The sequence below is a fragment of the Solanum verrucosum genome, unplaced genomic scaffold, assembly GCF_900185275.1.
Source record: "Solanum verrucosum unplaced genomic scaffold, falcon-dt-bn FXZP01000144.1, whole genome shotgun sequence".
Classification (NCBI taxonomy): Eukaryota; Viridiplantae; Streptophyta; class Magnoliopsida; order Solanales; family Solanaceae; genus Solanum; species Solanum verrucosum.
In genome coordinates, this window is record NW_026020773.1 from 383,796 (window position 1) to 407,264 (window position 23,469).

Genomic DNA, 23,469 nt, shown 5'->3' on the forward strand with positions numbered 1-23,469 from the left:
TCTATTGCGGAAAGAGACTAGTATTCCGTAGAATCAATTGAAAAATACTAGCGAATTCTTTTATGAAAAGTGACAATTATCCTATTAGCGGATTCATTTTATATGACTGAATAAAATTACTTGATACCTATTACGAAAAATGACTAGTATTAGAGGAAAGAGGTACTCACTACTCAGCAGAAAGAGAAAATGGTTTAAAAACAAAGTGAAGAAGAAGTATATATTTTAAAAGGTTTTAGACCCGAATTCGAGTTTAGGCCCATAATTAATTCAGCAGACTCAAAGTATTATTTGATAAAATTGTTAGCACCTGATTGAATCTAAACTCTAAATTCAGGGACCAATATTGCAATTTAACATTCCATCTCTTCCAAAAAACCCCTAAAACCTCGATAACAAAGAAGAAGAAGAAGAAGAAAAAATGGGATCGAAAAAATGTCAAGTATGTGATGAAGCACAGTCGAAATACAAGTGTCCCAATTGCTTCATCCCCTTGTAAATATTTCCATCTTTTTTTTTATCTCTGAAATTTATTTGAATTTTAATTCTGCGTTTTGAGTTTTTTTTTTTTTAGTTTAAACGGAAGGGGAATGGATATAGATTATTCATACAAAATTCAGAGTATAAATTTATGTGTAGAAAAACAACATAATTGTAGCAAATATATATGAATTTGTTGATAAGAACCTTAGGTGTCGTTAGCGGGTTAGAATTATGTAGCTGTTAGCTATCTATCTTATATCTGGCATAAAATAATACATAAATTTCTTCGGATTTCTTAATTGCAGACTTTTATACATGAATTAATTGTAAAGAACCTTAGGTGTCGTTTGATAGCTAGTTAGTGTTATGCCACTGTCGGTTATCTATCTTATGTCAGTCGTAGAATAATACATAAATTTTCTCATCTTATATTTGAATTAGCTATGCGGATTTCTAAATTGCAGTCTTTTATACATGAATTTGTTGCAAAGAACCTTAGGTGTCGTTTGGTAGCTGGTTAGAATTATGCATTTGTAAGTTATCTATCTTATGCCTGGCATAAAATAATACATAAATTTCTTTGTAAATTATATATGTATTAGTTATGCGGGTTTCTAAATTGCAAACTTTTATACATGAATAACTTACTTTTCTAACCAAATACCAAATGTTGTATAACTAAGTTGCCTCTTTACTAGCTATCAAACGATGGCTAAAGGTTGAACTCATAAAACTTAAATATTGGATTGCCTGTGAATACAGTGAACTCAATTTGTTTGGGATTGAGGGTGTAATAGTAGTAGTTTTTATTGGGTTGTAATTTATGGGTTTTGTTACTAGAGATTTGAGTATTGATAAACCTATAAGTACTCTTTTTTGGTTGTTTTGATCTTGCAGTTGTTCTTTGGTTTGTTTCAAGAAGCATAAAGGTATGTTCTTTATGAACATATTCTGTGAATCTAATTATTCTTATGCGTTATACTTGTGGTTTTTGTATTTTATAGTATACAAATTGGTCTTTTCATGAGCTTATTTGTGGGTTATGCAGAAATTCCATGTGGGAAACCAGAACCGGAACCCGAATCAGAACCAGTTTCTGAGGAAAAACTTGGTAAGGATGGCTTCTCTAATAAAAAGTTGGAACTTTTTTTCGTTGTTATATCTTTGTATAACCATAATGAGAATGTGAATGATATGCATATATATTTTCTCATTAACTGTAGTTTAAGTTTATTGTCTTTGTTAGTATCATTTGTTTGTCATTTAGCTATCCTTTTTGTGGGTGGTGGTGCATTATGTTCAATAGCCATTTGCATTTGTGGTGATACCTTTGATACCTGACCAGCCTTCTCTTTGACAAATGAGTTTCCGAAGAAACCCAAAAGAAAAAAAAAGGGCAGTCCAGTGCATGAAGCACCCCGTATTCATGTAGGGTTCAAGGAAGGGCTGCACCAAAAGGGTTTAGTGTAGGCACCCTAACTTGATGTGGGCATCATTGTTAATTTCACAACTCAAACCCATGACGTATAGGTCACATAGAAACAACTTTACTGTTGTTCCAAGGTTCCTCTTCTTTACTAGGGAAATCAGACCTGCTATATGTGTGTAGTTGTAATTGTTGTGTTATTAGACTAGTGCCACTTACAATTTCTTCAATGTAGCATCCTCAATTGGGTTAGATTTTCTATCATAGTCCCGCACTATACATCTTGCTATTGAACTATTTATTATCAGTATCTTGTACATCTTCCTTAAATAAATTAAGAGATCTATAAAAGGATGCAAGAAAGTAGATCCACTATTTGGGTATTTCTTAAAAGCTGTTGGTTTAATGGCTGCAAAAAGAGGAGGTTGCTGGGGTAGATGGGATGAAGCAATTGTGGAGGTGTCAGTGGAGGGCGCTTATTTGGTTCGTGGATTGTGCATAGGGTTTGTAATTGCTGGTTTTGGACGTAATGTAAATGTGGTCGAGTTCCATGAGCTAAAGAGATTCAGGCACTGTTTTGTTATTTTCTCCAAACAGCACTAGATATTTGTATTTGCATGAAATGCAAGCTATCGTCACTTGCCCTCTTGCCAATTGTTTCCCATCAAAACTGACTTGTGTAAACAATTTACACTTCGATTCCAACTTGTCTGCGTGAAAAGTGAGAATTCAGCTGGTACAATTTTGGCACTATTTGTTGTTTTCATTTAATATGCATAATATGCTAATATTGAGAAAGTAACATGCCTCACTCTATCTCTGTCAGCTCCTGCTCCAGCATTGCATGTGGAGAAGCCAATCTATGTTGATGAGCCAGGCGAAGCGGTCAATCAGTCACAACTAGAGTCTATAGGTATGTCGCAAAATTGTGTTGTGAGAACATGAATGATTCAGACTTCATTTCGCTTCCAGTGCGATTATGATATGATTTTATGCAAAAGTCAAGGTTGCTTCATTGCATTAAATCATTTTGAAATTATATGATTTCCTGATATGAAGCAAGTCTACGTCTTGAAGATTTAGACCAGGGACGAAATCAGGATGTATGGAAGTCGGGGGTGAGGCAGCATCTATGTTTGACCCATTGTTTTCACTTAAGAACCTCACCTTGATAAGAGACTGATTTTGCTTTCTAATGTAACCTAACATCCATAATCTATGTCTCCGTTTTGGAGAGGGGATTAGTGTAATTATCTGAGGAGTCTCGACTTTTAATGATCGGCTTGGCACATTGATGAGACAGCTGTGATTTTATCATAGGAGGATAAGACACGGCTAACAATTATTGTCAAAGCTTGGGCTGCTTATCATTTTGTAACTTAAGGATGTGGCATAGTGGTCAATAAAGTAGGTTGAGAAACATGCCGTCTTAGGTTAATTCCCAGTAGCAAAAAAAAAACTAGGTGATTCCTTTCATCTGTCCAAGCCTTGGTGGATTTTAGTTATCTGGTATTTGTACTGGTGGGAGGTAGAAATACCTCGTAAAATTAGTCAAGCACAAGCTAGCTAGGACACTACTGTTATAAAAAATTCTTTAATCAGATTTACAGCCCGTTGATAGGCACATTTATGCCAATCCTCCCAAGAGAAGTACCTATTTATTATACTAGAAATTGCACTTTTTGTATCATCGAAGGAACTTCTCAATTATGTGCCAAATTAATATTCTGTTTCTTGAATCGTTCTTTCCCCCATGACATTTTATAGCTTCGCTGCAGCTTCTTCTTCAGAAATTCTTGAGGCTATACGGAACAAAGAGCTTCAAAAACTCATATACAACTTGGATTCTTCTTTGGATGCAGAGAATGTAAGTACCATAGCTCTACTTAATATCCGATTATGTGCAACTCTAATATTTATTACTGTAGGAAATCAAGTCAAAGGACAATATGTCTAATTTTGTCGAAATGCTAATAGAAAATAACTGAAATAAATACTTTTTCTGATAGAACCTTCTCTTCTACTGTAGATGGAACGTAGATACACGAGTGACACAACCAAAACCATTGTTCTTTCTTATTCATTGTTATTTTTATCTCCAAGTGATATCCATACCAAATGCCGATAGTGAAAGAGATAGAATTCATCGTTAGGAATCATTAAATCCTACGCATGATTATAACAGGTGTATTGTGGAAATCTTTTGAAGGAAACAAGTAGTAATTTTTCTGTGGTGGAACAAAATATCTGTTGTCTCTTGCTCATACTGATACCTTTTTTGTTAAAACCAAAGGTATGTTGTCAGGAACTTGACAAGGCAATGGAAAAGGAAGAATTTCGCATAATCAGTGAAAAGGTATGTTATATCCTATTTTGTTAAGCATAATAAATCTTATAATTCAACCTTCTCTTTGTTACTGCCTGACTAACATCAATGTGACTGCAGATTTTGTCCATAATTAGTTAATGAAGACGTTCAACAGGATACGATGAGTAGTGCTGTAACGAAGGAAGATCTTTCCCGTTGTTCAGAAGCTATCTATACGTTATTGGGGGAAGATTTTGCTCGAATCTTACATTTTACTTGAAAATATTAGTGATACAACTACAGGCAATTCTAATTCAGATATCCTTCTAGCTGTGCGAGCAATGCTCTTCTGCCCTCTGCTTCTGCTTCCAATTATTTGTATTTGTATTCTAAACAAAGTGTATCGATATAGCTGTTCTTTTTCCTTTCAAAAAACAGTTGAAAGTCGAGATGAAATATTGTCCTGTATTCCAAGGGTGGTGGAGGATGGAAGCTAAGACTAGTACCACCTCTTATTGGTATGGTAAAACCTGCAGTTATCATGGTCTCTATAGCCAGCTCCAATAGTATGGCAGGCTGTTTGTGCAAGGCCATGTTGTATGTTTGACTAACGGTTACTAGTGATTCTGGACTTCATACAGATGAATTGCAGCTTGCAATCCGAACTGAGATCATGTTTTGGGGTTAGCTCACCCTTGGAGGATAGTCACCCTTAATCCTGGCTATTGTAGCACATGTCACCCAAGGCATAAGGGACATGGTGACTTACAAAGTAAACGACGAGTTCACCAAGTTATGAATATAATAGTAAAGAGTTGTAAAAGTGTAAGTTCTCTTTTAGATGAGATGGTGACACACTTCAACAAATACCAGTTCTCTTAAGAGAAGATTATGAGGAACTATCATATAGGAATCAATACTAGTTCTATCATAATAGTGTTACAAATTAGTTATGTTATATACTGTAGTAGACTAGTAGTCAGCCAGAGTAGACTCAACTCTTGTTTCTTGTTTCTTGTTTCTCTTACACTACAAAATTTGATCGTGAGAAAGCTCTCGTGGTTGATCCACCTTATAATCAACCTGCAAACACGAAGAAACTGAGTAAAATCCCAAGTTCATACCGGTATCTGGAAATTGGTACTAATAATCATAAATTCTTAGTCTAACTAGAAGAGAGAATATCTCTTAGCATCTTCCTGGGGAACTTGTGCTAGAGAGCTGTGAAAAAGAAGCTAAAAGTTTCATGTTGGTTATCTTCTTGTTGCTTTGATGTATATAATTGGAACATAACAAGTAGACAGTGCAAGATGTATTGATTTTGCCACCTTCCAACCTTGGGCGGATTTTACTGCCCAAATTTGGTGCATGTGAACCCATTGTCTTTTTATCAAAGTAGGTATTTTATGTACAAATTTCCTAAAATTGGTGAGCCGAGGGTCTAGCAGAAACAACCTTTCTATCTTCACAAGGTAGGGGTAAAGTGGCACGTACACACCACCCTCCCTAAACCACACTTGTATGCTGTTGTATTTCCTAAAATTGGTCTAATATTATCTGCTGACCCCATGTTCCAAAAAAGTTGAATGACGAACTTGGTTGAATATTGAATTATTTACTTAGAAGAACAAGGATTGATTCCCAATTAAAACTTAATTTTGTTCTCCTTAAAGCATTGTATCCACGTTCTAGAAATCCTAGATCCGCTTCTGCCTCCAACAGTATTGAGAAATCTTTTTCCTTCATCTTCAACTTTGGTACAAGAACCACAATAATGTAATGTGTAAAATGTGACCATCTAAATTGTATGCTTACCAGATTGATGATTCCCTACATTTCCTTCTATGCAGCTGTTCGGTTTACTGCTGCTCGGCTGTTCCACTCCCTGATTCTGCATTTCAATACTGTCTATTGTCAAAAGTTTTTTTTTGGAAGAATACGCAATAAATTAAGGCAATGAAAGAAGCTGTTGTTAGCGGTACTTGCACTGTTTAAAGTCTGCTTTATGTTGCAAGACGAAACTCTAGGTGAAAATTTCAACACGAACATAGGTATCATGACAATGAGATAAATATGCCTGAATCTAAGTTAGTCGGGTTTCATCAGTATCTCATGATTAGGTGGATATGAACGGTACTGAAGTTACAATACCGAGCTTGAGATGTTAAAAGGTGCAGGACCTGCTACTGAATTCCAAAATCATTTAGACCCATGAAAACTATACAAGTTTCAAACGGAGAAGATATGACACCTCTCCCTTTGAACATAGGAGATCAGTAGGACAGACTCGCTCACATAGGGGATATGACACCTCTCGTGGCATTTAGTGCTAGTTCCATTCCCCTCAATGGATAAGACACGAAAAAAGTCTAGCAGGAATGAACTTTTTTACCTAAGCAATTATCTACATAAAAGCAAGCAGAGGAAGTGATGAAGAGTTGGTTTCCTTTGGACAACGTATACCTGAAGTGAAAAGAAAAGACTATAAATAAATAGAAAGAGTGAGAAGAACAAGGACTTGCCTGGAGTAACATCGGTTGTGCCTGCTGTAGACCAAAATATTGATGATATGGATCACTAAAATTCGCAAGTCTTGGCTGATTAATATTATGTCCAACATGTGAGTATAGCCTCGGAGGATCTGCCTGGTTCCCAACTGGGATTCTGGATGGATCAGGTGCAGGAAACGGAGGCATATGATATGCCGGAAGAGGATATTGAGGAGCCATTTGTGCTGCTGCAGCTGCATTCCGCATTGCTGGATCTGGCATTAGCGGTGGATATGAAACCATTGGCAGGTTCCTGCCCATTTCCATACTCATCCCCATGCCCATATTCATTCCCATTGTTGTCATGTATTGCGGGATTCCAGGATACATCACAGGGACCATGCTGCATCCAGTGGCCATCATCTGCAGTAAAGCAGCTATGATCAAACTGTAACCTAAACGGACCACTTAACGTTTTTCAAGGAGCTTAATTGAAGATGCAGCACACGCTAACTTATAATCAGGATTTCGGTTGACATTATTACTAGTTTACTACATCACAATGCAGGATCAGGAATAAGTGATAAATCTGAAATAAAGGACACTCCATGTATTTCATTTTGTATAGCGGTGTTCGACTGAGCATGTTGTTTAAGAAAGAAAGATTTTTGACACAGAAAATATCCTTAACACTTGTTGTCTTACACATACCATGACATTTCTATGGCTGTAAGAACATTTCATTAATTAAAGGATAAACTAAAAAGTCTAAAGTTAAAATTTCCACACATAGAAAAGTGCCATATTTTTTCAAACAGACTATAATGGAATGAGTATCATAACAGAGGCAGTACTTGATCGAATTTCTTCAGTGTTGGACATATCATAGCCAGCTTGGACCAACAACTAGCTGAAAGAGAGTTAACGGGGTGCAGCTTAAATTCCGGTAGAGGTTGAAGGCAGAAAAAATCGCAAGAGATTGTACATTTATTGTACCAATACAATATTGTTCAAACGAGAAGAGCATTAAGTGCCAATGCATTGGGTAGTAGTGGATGGAAGATAACTCTCATCTCAAATGATTTCAAAATCGCATGTGGCAAATGCTACTTAATCTCAAGAAATTTCTATAGAAAAACTAACAACATGCCTTGTCAGGATATTTTGGAAGCTAAGCATATATGATATATGAATAGATGTCTTTGATGTATAGGAAAGGCATGTCTTATATGTTCATTATACAAAAATATGGTATTGACGAAAATGACAAGAAATATAGATTTTTTCTTTGGGAAAGTAGAAGTGAAATAGAGACAAAGGATGCAGTATTTCTGAGTAATTTACACTCCTTATAATTTAGAGAATATCCAATATCCAGATACTGAACTAGAACTAATCACATCTGTAAAATGGGCTCAACAGAGCAAGATGGATAAACAGGATTCATATAGCCGACCTCAACTAGCTTAGGATTGATATATGCCGTAGTTGTCGCAGTCCTACATCTAGAATAGTTGCCTTTTTGACTTTTTTGTATTGTGCCTCAGAAAATCTACTTTCATAGAAATTTCTTATTATGTACACAATAGCACAATAAGCCAACAAAACAATCTTTAATATGTGGTAGGGAGCGCATACGCGACGCGAATCCGGATTAGTCGGGATCCAATGCGAATATTCGACACCGAATTGGAAACCAAAAAGAAAAAAAACAATCATCAATATAAAACTTGATAGTCACCATACTAGATAAAAATGATGATATTCATACTTAGGTGCAGAGGGATAGTATTAGTTATCGGTACAGACAAATCCAATAACTTTATTTAGACCTTGTATTTAAATTAGGAAATCTATTAAATATGTACAAGTATTTAGTTAAAAAACCCAATAACTATGACGACTATGAATTCAAAGACAAGTTCATAATCCATAAACTCTAAATTCTAGCTCTGTCTGTGTTCATGCTCTCTAAGTAGATTAATAACTTGTATATGCAGAAAATAGTGCAATCTTTGGAAAAAAAAATAGTCTAAGACAGTCTTGAATAAAAAAATCAAATGTTTTGAATTTTCAGTACTTTCATCATATCATATTCATATATTATTAAAAGTGAGAAACTTTAAACTTCAAAGTTGGATTACCATTTTACCCCTATTATAGGTTAAAATGTTATAAAATATTTAGTTAGTCAAATATTAGAATTCACAATAAGTTTTCTCTAATAATATTTGTATTCATAACCGAATTTTTATGCAACCTATAATTACAATATTTAATATGTATTAACCTCTGACAATTGAATTAATAATAATAATTAATATATATATATAAAAAAAATAAAATTAAATCAAACATTTAATTAAATATCTAATCAAAAAGTATTATTTTGCGCACTTTAAGTAAAAGTTAAATAAAATTTAATTAATTAATTTTTCAATTACATGAATTGAACGGGATTTGAAAGTGGAAAAGTGGTACTTTAATGCTCAGACAAACGTATCCAAGGAATTCACATATACATGATTAATTGCTTTAAATTAACACATGTATTACTTTACCTAACTTTTACAATTCCTATAATTTGTCTTTTCATTTTCTTTAACTTGACTTATCAAATTCTAACACTTTTAAATTAGTAACCAATCTTTGTTAATATAACAATCAGTAGAATTTGAATAGTTCATTAAGTATTTAAGTGTAGGTTAATAAATACATATTATGTTAAAAGGAATTTCAAAGAACATAAAAGAAAATACTATATAAAGGTAACAAATGATTTCCATTTCCTTCATGTTTTGTTTCTTTAGTTGAGAATCTGGCCTTCCTTCTCATTTTCTTTCTTTTCCTTTAAATTTTTCCTTTTGCATGAAATAAAGAAAAAAAGAGATGGAGAAACATGTAGAGTTGATACATGTTGGAATTGAATAATTGTCATATCAATTTACATGCAACATTCAACATTCAACATTCATTGGATGATATATGAAGACCACCATCTCCGTATGGAGTGCTAGCAGAAATTCATGAGCTATGAGAAGGAGGAAGTTGGTTTCTTTGGAAGACTGATTTTAGAATTTTCATTAATTGATTTATTTTTATAATGTCTTGTAATTAGAATTGTTTACGGCTATAGATAAATGCGACGTTATTTGTGTATTTAGAGGGAGTTGTAAAATGATATCTTATAGTATTTTACTATAAAAGCGGGAACTACCAAGTTGAAAGTTTGGGAACTACCAAGTTAAAAGTTTACATCTCTGACATTCATCTTAATTTGTTTGTTATTGTTGATATAGTAGTTGGATATACAGGTTATATGCCTTCATGGCATCATGTGATTCGTATTGAATATTCTATAATGTGTCTTCATATGTATCTTCATATTTGAATTTACTGATTCATTTTACAGAAAGAATTAGGAGTATCCGCGTCATATATAAATATAGTATCAAACTTTAAAAGGAAAATTTTCTTTTATTTTGATATGATATCATTGAATAAAAACTATTTTAGCTACCACAAAACATAGGTATCTTCACTTAAATAGTCGGGTAGATTTACTATTACTTTTTCTAGCCGGCATATATATATATATATATATACATATATTATATATTGATTACACATGATCGTACACATTACAAATGAATTATACATATATAATATATTATATACTCACCGATTTTTTTTTTTATAGTTTAATCAATTGGATGAACAACTATTTATGTTAATTCTTCAAAAATAATCTTAGTTGCAAATTTTTGCTACATTTATTTTCAAAACTAAAGATGTATGTATTTTTTTAAAATATCATTAATATGGAAAACACGCGTAACGCGCGTGCCCAGAGACTAGTATCTAAAGACACATGAAACAACTAAGGGGACAAAAAAGAATGTTAACAAGTATACCTGTACTTGCAATTGCAATGATTTAAGGTACTCAATAGCTTCATCCAGCATTGAAGCTTTGTCTGACTGAAATTAGTTGATAAAAGAGAAATTAAACTTAAAATGTGAAATGAACAATGGACAAAACAATTCAAAGATGATGTTAAAACCTTGTTGCAGTGCGGTATGAGTTCTTGTAGAGCCTTCATCTTCTCATTTATTCTATCTCGGCGTTTCTGCATTATTGAATACACTCAAATATTGAGTAAACAGACATTAAAATCACAACACTTGAACCATCAAAACCTTCAAACTGAGAATAGTATATACCCTTTCAGAAAGATTATGGACTTCTGCTGCACGAGATTTCTTTGCCGATGTAGAACTTCTTACTTGCTTCCTTGTATCAGCAAACTCATATTCAACATCCTAGGATATTAGGGAGGCAAACATAGAGAAGAAATATCTTAATCAGTACTTACAACAACAAACTACTAGTATGCTTCAATCCGAAGCAAATTAAGTTCGGCTAAATCTATGTCACGCCATTTAAGCTTGTCTCAATCTAGTAAAAGAATTACCTTTACTATTCTCTACATTTTCTAACAAGATATTCCAAGCAAACATTAGACCTAATTAAGTAAACTTACTAGCACAACTAGAACTTAACTATCTATCAAAAAAAGAAAAAGAAGATGAATCTTTATGACAATTCACACATAAACCAAAAAACTCTTACATAAAATATGAGTAAAAGAAGTTATTTGTTTCTCTCTCTCTCTTTCATTTTGTTTGATCATACAAATATTTAATCTTAAATTAAATTTTTTTTGTATTTGTTCAAATTAATACACATATTTATAAAGTGAAACAGATGAAGTAGTTTATCATACCAATTCCTTTTGAGCCAAAGGTGTATCGAAAATCATTTATCCATCCAATCAAAATAGGGTAATACACATATTCTATTAATTAGATTGAGTATGTTGTTGTTGTAGTTTACTACTTCCTCTATTTCAGTTTATATAACTTACTTACTTTCCATTTTAGTCTGTCTCGAAAATTATAACACGTTTTTATATTTAATACCAAGACATAAAACAGAAATATGTTACTTATTTAACTTGGCTTCATCTGACATCTACACCCTTCAACTTTGAGTGTGCACAAGTAAGATACCTAAACTTATATAAAATTGAACAAATAAATACATTCATTCTAAATAGCATAATTATGTCACATAAAACATATGTGTCTGCTTTTTCAATTTTATAAAAATTTAAGTACATATTTAAATCAGATAAATTCAAATTAAAAGATATATTCATATATTATACAAAAAGAGTATAATAATTTTTGAAGATAAAAGAGTAGCCAATGAATTGGGAGGACTTTACAATTTGTACTTTGAGACTCTGACTACAAAGCAGATGACTCGACCTCCTTACTATCATCATGAAAATACGTGCAAGTAATTTGTGGTGCAGAAAGACACTTTCATAACGACTCATTTGGCATTACTATGAGGGTGAGGTGGCGTTCTTCTTGCCAACTCAAATATTTATTTTTAATTCGAAGTTCTATTGAAAATAATCTATATAAATATAAAAATAAGATCGTGATACATTTTATTCTAAATTATTTCATTATGGTTTATGTATATTTAAAAAACTTCTCATTATTATAATAGAAATAATGGAATAAATAATCTAAAAATTATCTAATACCACTGATTAAACACTGAATAACATAATCATATATTTATCTCAAAATTATTATATTGTTATTGCTCCCTAATTGCGAAATGTTAAATGCATGGGCATTATTTTTTCATACCCTTATTATTCACTTAGAAAGAAATTAGAGCTAACAATATACTACTCCCCCTATAATCCAATTTTTTTTTTTATTATGTGACATATATAAGTTCATAAAATCAATGAAATTATAAAAATCAAAAAAATAATTAAAACAAAAAATTATTAGTTAATCCTTGTTTACGTAGTAGTAAACGGAAGCTAATTTGCTTACTCACCTCACTTTGACCTTCATTGTCGTCCGATTCTCTACTTTTCCGTTTCCGATCCTCCGCCGCCGTATCCACCTCCTTATGCGACGGCTGTGGCGGTTCTGTTCTGGCGCTTACACTACCTCCTGAGCCACTTGTAGAAGCTGTCAATGTCAACTCGCATGCCGTCGTCACTTCCCTATCGCCGCTTGTTGTCGCCGTCGCCGTCATTTCCACACCTCTGACATTCACGGCGGAAGCTAGTGGTACATCATCTGATACGCGTGAAATCATATATTCCGGTCCTGCTACTACCGGAGTCTCGTTTGAATCCACAATCGTCGATGTCCTAATTGAGTGGCGAGAACTTGATGTATTACCATTTCGTAAAATTGCTCCCTCAGGCAACCGTGAAAAATGCCCAAAATTCTGTAATCGGTGTGGAAATTCACCATCTGTACATCTCAATTGAGGTATAACCGGCCGTGAAGACGGCGAAACCAGAGGCGGACGGATCTCTACAGTCGAAGTACCAATTTCTCCCGGCGGTGCAGCGGCGGAGGTCACGGCGGCGCAACTCGATGTAGTATTTAGAAAATCATCGAAGGAGGAATCATCAAGTGGAGATTGAAGCCATGAGTTCATTTCATCCTCTTGCATATACAGTGGAGCTGAAGCTGCTACCGTTTCTTCTACGGCCGATTGCTCGGAAAAAAGGTTAGATTTCCTTACAGATCTTTGATTTTGGCTTTGCATAATTACTTGACCATTTTGCCATACTAGCTCCATGATTTCTTCATCTGCTCTGCAATAATCCAAAAAAAAAAAACTAAGAACACAAATAAAAAATTTCACTTCAAATTTCGAATCTCAACATGCTGCTAGTATCGAAAAATCAACAACAACAACAAAAATTAGGTGTAAAACTTACACTATGAGCTTAACATCACAATCAGTATTGAAAATGAACGAAGAAAAATCAACAGACATACAAATTAAACAATAAAACTGAACTTACACTATGGGCTTACTAATTCTGTTGCTCATGGCGTTTCACGATCAGTATCGAAAATGAACGAAGAAAAATCAACTCACATATACAAATTAAACTTCCACTATGTGCTTACAAATTTTGTTGTTCATGGTGTTTCACTATCAGTATTTATTATAAATTAAATAACAACAAAACTTAGATGTAAAACTTACATTGTGGATTTCTTCGATATGTTGAAAATAGCAGAAGCAATATCTGAATAATCATCATCCATTTTGAAATCAGGAACAACGCAGTAGTTCATCTTGTGATTTAATTCAATTAAATATTTTTTCTTCTTTTATATGAACTCGTTTTGAGTTGCTGTTGTGAGAATTGTTTTAGTAGTTTTTGACTTGCTATAATATCTGTGTTTTAATTTTGACTTGCTACCGACTTAGCTAGCTCGAAATATTATTAATATATTTATATTATTATAAAAAAATATTAATAGTAAGTAGTTTGGGAGTCATGAGGTTTTCGACTTTAAATTTTAATACGGACAAAAAATATTAGATAATTCTTCCTATCTATTCTAATCTAATTTATTTATATTACTTACTTATAAAAATATTAATAGTAAGTAGTTGAGACTCATGAGATTTCGACTTTAAATTTCAATACTGACAAAAATATTAGATAATTCTTGAGTTTTTGGCCAAAAACATCCTTAAACTATACCCCAAACTTAAACTACATCCTTAAAATATTTTTTTAGGCAAAAAACATCCTCTAAGTATTTAAAAGTTAACAATTTCCATCATTCTCTTAGATATCGTCTAAAAACTAAGGGATCCTACAAAAACACAAGCAGTTCACATGACTATTAACAAAAGTTTTCCTGCATAATTTCATTACCTCCCATATGAAGTTCTTGAAAAAAAATATTAAAAATCTTAGACACCATTGCTTATTGAAACAAAAAATGTTTGGAAGGTGTGAGGATATATGATATGCTCTTTTTCTCATTTAGTAACGGAAAGAAGTTGGAGCTTTATTATCTTTACCTTTTTCAAAGCCAAACTATATTCAGATCAATAAATTTTTGGGCCCATCTGATATTGAAGTGATCAAAATATTGTTGGAGACTTCAGCTTCTAGCATATTCAATTGAAAAGAAATATATTTCAACTAATAATATTTTTAATATCGACTTACATGAAAAATAATTTTTTTTTTATCAAATTAAAAGATTTGCATAATGCTAAACTTAATTACCGAAAAAGTTCACGATAGTATTTTTGGCATATCTAAGAATAATAATTACGAAGGGATGACTTGATTTTTGTGGGATGTGTTAGTTTTTTGATAAAATTCAAGTAGAAGGATGAAAATTGTTCACTTTTATATACTTGAAGGATGTTTTCGACTAAGAATGATACTTTAAGGATGTAGCTTAAATTTGGGGTATAGTTTAAGGATGATTTTGGCCAAAAACTCGATAATTCTTCCTATTTGTTCTGGTCTTGATATTTTTATTTATTACAAGTCAAGTATGTTGATTTTTTAAATTAAATTAGGTTAGATTAAAAGATTTATTAATGTAAATTTGTAATTACAATTATTTTTTTTTGGTTATAGTTTGTTTTGTTTCTTTGTTACTATTTTTTTCTAAATATTTTTCATGTTGTTAATAGCGTGTTTCTCGAATTTAAGATGACATGGACCTATATATTCGATTGTCAAAATTTATAGGCTACGTATGCTCTGAGAACAACAATATTTATGTTGTCTTAGTTTTTCTTTGGAGTACCGAGAATTTTATGAAATATTCGAGATGCGATATCTTGATCTTGTTACATATACTCAATATTTTATCAGATATTTGAAATGTAATATTTTGATCTCTTTATAAATATCTAAGATTTTATGAAATATTCGAAATGTGATAGCTTAATCTCTTTATAAATATCTCTTTATAAATATCTAAAATTTTATGAGATACATAAAATATTCTATATGGCTCTTCAAAGAAAATATCTCTATTTTTGTGGCATGGGCTAAAATTACGATAAAATAGCCTCTATTTTTTTTGTTTTAACAAACCTTAAAAGTTTGGAGATGCATTGAACTCATCTTATAAAATCTTGGGAAAATTAGCAATTTTAATTCATCTTATTTTAATTATTTTTTTATGTTCTTAAGAAGAAAGCAAAAAAACGCTCGACGAAAAGATGGCTATTTATGCTTTTTTCAAAACGTAACTGATTTGTATTTAAAATCTTTTTTACCTCTTTTGATTTTTTTGTTCCATGATTTTCTCTGTTCTGTTATTAATTATTTGTATTCTTTCAAATTAATCAAAATAAAATAAATACATAACTAATCCCTTAACAAACTAAAATAATGACATTTTCAATAAATAATGAAACTATTGCTAAGAAGTTCCACTAAAAGCTAAAATATTGCTCTTTTAAAAAATTTCCCTAAAATTTTATCTAAAGATCGATAAAATTTTGATACCTACGTATCCAGTGAGATGGACGTTCCAAAATTTAAATTTCAAATAATTAAAATTATATGACGTTGATTATAATTTACCGTTCTTCTTGTCAATATAGTAAAAAAAAAAATATTTTCCTACTCCCAGTTTTCATGACTTACTTTTTATTTTAATCGATCTCAAAAAATTGGCATATTTCTATATTAAGTACTCTAACAATATTACTTTAAAATGTTCAAATTTATAGTCACTCAAACATCTATTACTTTCGATCATGAATTTCAAAATATTTCTTTTGTTATTCCTTAAATTCTATGTCAAAATACTAACTCAGATAAAATGAAATGGAAAAAACGCATCTTAAAATATTTCTAAAAATGGAGAGTGAGCTGATCAATGATGAATGATTGAAAATCAGGAGCAAAGTGACTGTCAATGAGTAGATAGGGCCTATAGCAGTGTCCAATATCGATGTTCGACTAAATTTGAATGCGCGTCGAAAAGTCTTACATTTGGAGATAACACACAATTTTTAATAATGGCAACTCTATATCTAAGGGGACTCAAACTCAAAACCTCTTAATTAAGAATAAAAATATATTTACTACTCCATCACAATCCTTGTTGGTCACCTTCTTGTCTTTAATGTCTCTTTGCTGGGATTACTATTATCATACTATTATTCTTCCGTTTCAAAATAGATGTTGTTTAAATAAAAATTATATTTTAAAATTAAATTATCTTAGAAATTCAAGATAATTAATAAAGTAATTTTTTTTTAATTGTACTCTTATATTCTCTCTTGAATAGTATTTAACTTTTAAGAGATATTTCTTAAATATAATTAATTTAAATAAATTATATTATATTTGTTAATTTTTTAATGAATATAATTTTTATTAAGATAATATTTATTCTGAGACAGAGTATAAGCAAAGGGACGAAAATGATTTTTGATGCTAAAAAATATCTTTTTCCTGTCATCGCCCGTCAACACATTTCTCCTAATAATACATATCCTTATCAAGAGACAATTGTCAAATTTAAATTTGATAATTTAGACCTTTTAAAAGATCACGACATTTAATTTGTTATATTTTAAAAGTTGGAGATTGAATATCACAATACATACCTTTAGTAATTGTGGTTATGACAACATGTTGATTGTTGCAGGTGAAAATGACATTTAGTAGAATTAGTTAAGATGTGATTAAATTAATTTAAACATCACACTACTTTAATTAGAAGTTTCAAATGTCCAAATCTCTAAAGTGAAATTTTTTAGTTAGTAACATTTTATTTTTAGTGACATTTGTATAATGTATAAATTTAAAATAGGTAAAAGTTACTTCGGCAACAGATAAGATGAGGAAAGCAAGACTTCGATGAATTGGACTTGCAAAGAAGAGGTGTGTAGACGCCCCAGTGAAGAGGCGTGAGAGGTTGTGTAGAGGTACCGCAAAGGGTAGAGGTAGGCTGAAAAAGTATTGGCGAGAGGTAATTAGATGGGACATGCCGCAACTTCATATTATCGAGGACATGACTCTAGATAGGATGGAGTGGAGATCTCGTATTAGGGTAGAAGGTTAGTAGGAATAGTGTGTTGTCTTACCTGCAAGGGTTTAGGCTTGTAATTACCTATCGTAGTACTAGTCGTATACTTGTAGTTCTTGTTTTTGGTGTCTACCGTCTTATGTTGTTTATTCAATTTCGATTACTATACTATTTTTATTGTTGTTATTGATTCTTTTATCGACTGTACATTGTTTTTCTTATTTTACTGTTATACTTTCTTCTTCTATTACTTGTTTATTACACACTAGAGTCGAGAGTCTCTTGAAAATAGTCTCTCTATCGTCATAGGATAGTAATAAGATATATGTGCACTCTACCTTCCCCAGACAAATACAACAAATACAGAGCAACCAAAAATATTGATATAAAGCAAATCAATATAATTTCAAGCAAATAAATACAAAACAAATTAAATAAAACTCAAACTAATTTTTTTTAAAACTTCCATTATATTAATAAATACATAACATATGTTTACTCCATTAGGTGATTTTCCTAATTATTAAACCGTTAAAAGTTTTTGATTCACGTATGACTTTTTTATGCCATTTATAGTTAGGTCAGAAGTGTTTTATGTATACATGATAAGGTGCATATCTAAATCGTTTGCTTTATATCATATACAAAAATTTGTTTGAAATTCCTTTTGTAGGGCCTTAAGGAGACAAGATTATTGGTATCTATTTATCTATAAATATATCTAAAGTATTATTCAATATATATTTGTTTTGGAGTACTAAAATAATAATAACCCCATATCCATCTTTATGTTATCAATGATTGGAGCAATACTGTATATAACAGTATAACTATCAATAAATAAATGGCCTAATCACCGGTGGCCACCTAAAGTTGGCATTAATTTTCACTTAGACACTTTAACTAGGCTTTGTTCATTTTAGGATTCTCATGTCATGTCCAACTGTGTCATTTTGACACTTTTTCGACAATCTGTCAAATTTGTAAGGTGTGTGTAACACCCTCGCTGATGACGTATCAAAGTGACGAATTAAATAAAGACATGTGGCATATATAGAAAAAATAATTATTAAATGATGAATTTTGAGTAGAAAAAAAACTACCAATGACTCATTGACATGTGGCATTTCTTTAACTAAATAATTAAAAAAAATAACCACTTTTAATAAAAAGAAAAGGATACGCACACCTCCACCCCAAATTGTCTTCTCCACTACCCCAGCCCCACCTCAAACCCCAAACCCTCTCTCTCACCCAGATTTTCTTCTCCACCCAAAGCTTTTTTTGTCACTTTGTGAATATTGTGAGATAAGAACGTCTTTTTTCCTGATAGATTGATATTTGAATGCTTGATTTGGTGAATGTGGTAATGCATTTACTTGACCTTTTTTGGAGGTTTTCTTTTTTTCCTTTTTTGCTGGATTTCTTGGTCAATGAAGTAAAAAATTGTTGCTTTAGTACATAAATATGGAGTCTCAATCTTTCTACTAAAAATTATATAGCTTATCTATTTGATTTGGACTTTTTCCGTGATTATGATGTGACAAGGCATACAAATGGATTGAAACGCTAAAATTGTTTGTTGTGAATGTAGGATTTGATGATTGAAAATATGATTTCTTGCCATTTTTGAGTGTGTTTTTTTCTTCTTAAAATTTATGTTGATTTTTCTCAAATTATTTTAAGGAGGAAGAAGGACAAAAAAATAATTAAAAGTATTTAAGCTTAAAATTTATGGGCGCTAGAATTCATTTTTTGTTTGTGGCATCCTCAAATTTATTTCACCATGGAAAGAGTTAAAGCTTGAAAAATGGTAGCCAAATGGGGAAGAAGAAGAAAAAAAATTAAAATTTGATAAATGAGGCTCTCACGCGCGTCCAGTGAGTGTATCACACTTACTATACCATCTCAGCAGAAAGTGTCAAATTGACTCAACAGGACATAACATGAGGCGTCTAAAATAAACTAAGCTTAGTTAAGATGTCTAAGTGAAAATTAGTGTCAATTAGGACATTGTTAAGGATATATTCCTACGTATTCTTATTATTTTAAATCAAAAGAAACTCTTAGTTAATTAGTTCAATCTCTTAAAAAATAGATCTAATGATTGTAATTTGTACATGGTGCTTAATATTATTAATAATTAGAACTAGTAGTAAGTAATCTTTAAATTGTCATTTAGTCAATTTACTCTAGTTATATTATAATGATATGGGAAAGGTACACATTCAAATATTAGAATTTTGTTACTATTTGTTGTCCTTAGAATTATCGTATTGTTTTTGTTATTATTTGTTATTTCTTGTAAAAAAAAATAATCTAGATTGCTTTGAACTATTTTATCTTGAATCATAGGTCTATCGAAAATAATTTTTTTATCTTTGAAATTGAAATAGATTTGCATACACATACACTACACTACTTATATTTAATAAAACATAATCTCACATTAAAATTGCTTTTCTATAAATTGACTTAGGGCAGCGTGAAATTCATATACTTCTTTCGTCCACTTTTAATTGTCATGTTACACTTTTTGAAGGTTAATTTGACTAATTTTCAAAGTGAAATTAGATTATATTAATTCGATATTTTAAACAAAAAATTTAGATATTTAAAAACTATACGAAAAGTACTATAAATTACAGTTTTTACATATCAACAAGATAAAAAAATATATCATAAAATATTAATTAAAATTATTATTATTTTACTTTAAAAAAAAATCATACTATTAAAAGTGAATGGAAGGAATAATACTTTTATTTTTGCTATACAAAAAGTCAAATTAGGAATGCGGTCCTGTACAAGAACAGAGACATTACAAATAGGGTTACCGTCAAAGATTATGATTGAGCTTGTAAATATTTAGGAAATTTTAATAGTATTAAGAGCTAATTATATTTTATTTCTATTTTTTTTAAATAACAAAAATTCCTTAAATTTGGTGGAATTCAAATACATCCCAAAAATGATACGATAGCGTCCTGATTTGAGATACATCCCTCAATGTTCCGATACATCGTGTCTCAGTTTCGGATACATCATTTAATGTCCCAATTTTAGATACATCCCTCAGTGTCTCGATACATCACGTAAAGTGATATATTCAATCGATACATCGCATAAAGTGATGTATCCGAGAATAAGAGAGAGTAGAAATTTTTGTAATTTTTTTCAAATGATAGTGAATGTTAGAGAATATGATAAAATATATTGTGTATTTAGGTAAAAAAAATTAAAATATTTATACTAAAGCTTAACTTCTATATTCATCAATTCCAATTAATTAGGCCTCAAATCAAATATAGAACGTTGGGAAAAAAAATTAAAGAATTAAAAAAAATGCTATATCTGAATATATACATTATTAATACATATATAGATGTCAAATATATAATTAATAAAGATTGTGATAAAGTGATAAAATATTTTTTCATTCTATGAAATTAGTCGGTGCGAATTTGGACACTGAATAAAAAATAAAGATAAAACATCAAATTGACGACTGAATTTTACTATCTCTAAATACATGCACCTGACAACGAAATTGACCTTATTTGATGGAGTGCACGAATGATATTTATTTCTTTGTTTAAATTCTTTTTGGCAAAATGCTAGATAAAAATGAATTCATCTCTTCCATATTAACTGAACTTATGAGGTAATGCATGCTTATTTAAAAAAAATTCAAAAATATAATTTAAATCATATTTTTACTAATATTCTTCGTAAAATTAAAATATAACTTTGTAAGTAGTATAATTTATTTTCTAAAAAAATATCAAACTTCATTAAAGAAAAGGACAAATATGAAAAAAAATCGAATATCCATCTTAAATTTTTGAACAATTCATTTATTTTGAACAATGAAATAACCCCAAAAATTCACTTAATATGAAATAATTCTTAAATACTTCATTAATTTACTAATTATACCTATAATTAAAGTAAGCTACATAAATTTGATTTAAATATATAATTTATAAATTTTGAATTCAATGATTAATACTCTAATAGTGATAGATTTGACCACACTATAATATTTTTTGTCTATTGTATGTGTAAAGAAGTTCAATTTATTAATAGGGTCCCATTTTCCATTTTGCATGTTAATGCAAGGGGGGGAGTATTTGCCCCAAGAAAATTTGAAGTGGCAGTGTAGCACATGGGTGTTTATATTTTTGTAGACCCAAGTGACAATTTATTTATATTTATTTATACATTTCATCATTTTGTGTTGGGAATATGGATAAATATTAATATTAAAATTATTATCACTATCAAACAACATAACACACATCACTCTCACAATTTGCAAGTCTTGTAATTCAAGTTATATCCTAATCTAGCTATTTATATTTATATTTGTTTGGATTTTTCCCAAAATAATATTGAGATTTTGTTTGGAAAGTTTTAGAAATTGAATTTGTTTGTAACAAGAATATACTTTGGTTTAATTTTATAAGTAGGGTTTGAAGAAGATAAGATATACGTAAACCTTTTCCTTAAAGCTTTCACCTCATGTTGTGGTAGGGGGTTTGGCTTGGAGAGATTGTTGCTATAGTCCCTCGGATCAAAAGAGAAGTTATCGAATTACTGATGTAAGAAAATATCATAAGTTAACATGAATCAAATAATATAAGACGAGGGAGTAACTATAATCAAAAGGAGATGGATAAGAGTTAGTATTTATGTTGCAATGAGACAAAATGATTAAATAGTGAATACAATTGTATTCTCAGACACATGAGCTCAATTTTAATTATGTTAGTATGATCATTTTGTCTACATTTATAATAAGTTATCTTTGTGTGGCATATAAGTATCGATTCAAGTTGTGGAAGTAACTATTACTATTTATGTTAGGATAAATTACCTACATCATATTTTTTGGGGCACGGTTTTTCTTGGCTGCCATTTTGCTCATCACCCCTTTTCCCTGTTCGGATTCTCTCTTCTCCCTATTGATTTTATTTCACATCATTCTTATTTTGTGATTACTATTAAACCTAAAAAGGAAAACTTGTGTTATTAGCTTGAGGCATGTGGAATTTAGTGTGAATCAGCGAAAACCATCTTTTAGTCTAAATATTCTCGGGTGACCAATAGCAAAGTAGTCCGTGAAAGAAGGATGAGAAGAACCCCATGAATGTAATAGAACATGAAATCTTCCTTCCTTTGAGCTAGCTATTCAGGTCCAATTGAATTAAGCACGTCAAATTTACAAATATCCAAAAGAGTTGCTCTCATCTTGAACCTTAAGTATGTATCGAGGAAAACTTACTCACATTCAATATTTACGTCAAATTAATAATTGTGACATATCTTCTATAATATACTTTTATCACTTGAGCAAGGTTGGTTGACATGTTCTCACCTCAATTTAGCAATAAACTACCTGCTAAATTCATATAATTTGGTATAAATATCGTATATGAATAAATTGTATACATATATATCTGAATTTTAGTCCAAAGAAGTCGTTCTAGATATGTGAAATGTTGACGTTCAAAACACACATACAGACTCAAAACTCTTGGATTTATAGCCTCAATTAGGGGTGTTCACGGTTTGGATGAAAACAGAACCAAAATAATTTTTTTATGTCAAATTTTCAAGTACACATGTTTCCTCACGTGTACATGTACTGAGTAACTACACTCACCAAAACATATGCAAAAATTGAACCCTAACTTAACAAGGTTTACGCACTTCATTGACCATTAGATTACAATCTTAATTGTTTTATCAATTAAAATTATAACACCAGTCTCCCAAAGCAATTCCCATTTTATTGACCACTACACCACACACCAGAGATTTGAATAA

At 31.0% G+C, this 23,469-nt stretch overlaps 2 protein-coding genes across 2 annotated transcripts; one reads left to right on the top strand and one right to left on the bottom strand.

Moving 5' to 3' along the window:
• Positions 1-366: 366 nt before the first annotated feature.
• On the top strand, positions 367-4,735 carry LOC125812923 (uncharacterized). Its single transcript, XM_049492395.1, has 7 exons — positions 367-495; positions 1,381-1,412; positions 1,532-1,594; positions 2,736-2,822; positions 3,688-3,776; positions 4,215-4,265; positions 4,356-4,735. The coding sequence occupies exons 1-7, from the start codon at positions 422-424 to the stop codon at positions 4,374-4,376; spliced, it is 417 nt and encodes a 138-aa protein (XP_049348352.1). The 5' UTR covers positions 367-421; the 3' UTR covers positions 4,377-4,735.
• On the bottom strand, positions 4,590-13,995 carry LOC125812853 (transcription factor PIF1-like). The gene is made up of 8 exons (XM_049492311.1): positions 13,814-13,995; positions 12,635-13,412; positions 10,930-11,028; positions 10,770-10,835; positions 10,621-10,686; positions 6,740-7,129; positions 6,033-6,108; positions 4,590-4,843 (listed from the first exon to the last, which is right to left on the bottom strand). The coding sequence occupies exons 1-8, from the start codon at positions 13,903-13,905 to the stop codon at positions 4,590-4,592; spliced, it is 1,821 nt and encodes a 606-aa protein (XP_049348268.1). The 5' UTR covers positions 13,906-13,995.
• Positions 13,996-23,469: the final 9,474 nt, after the last annotated feature.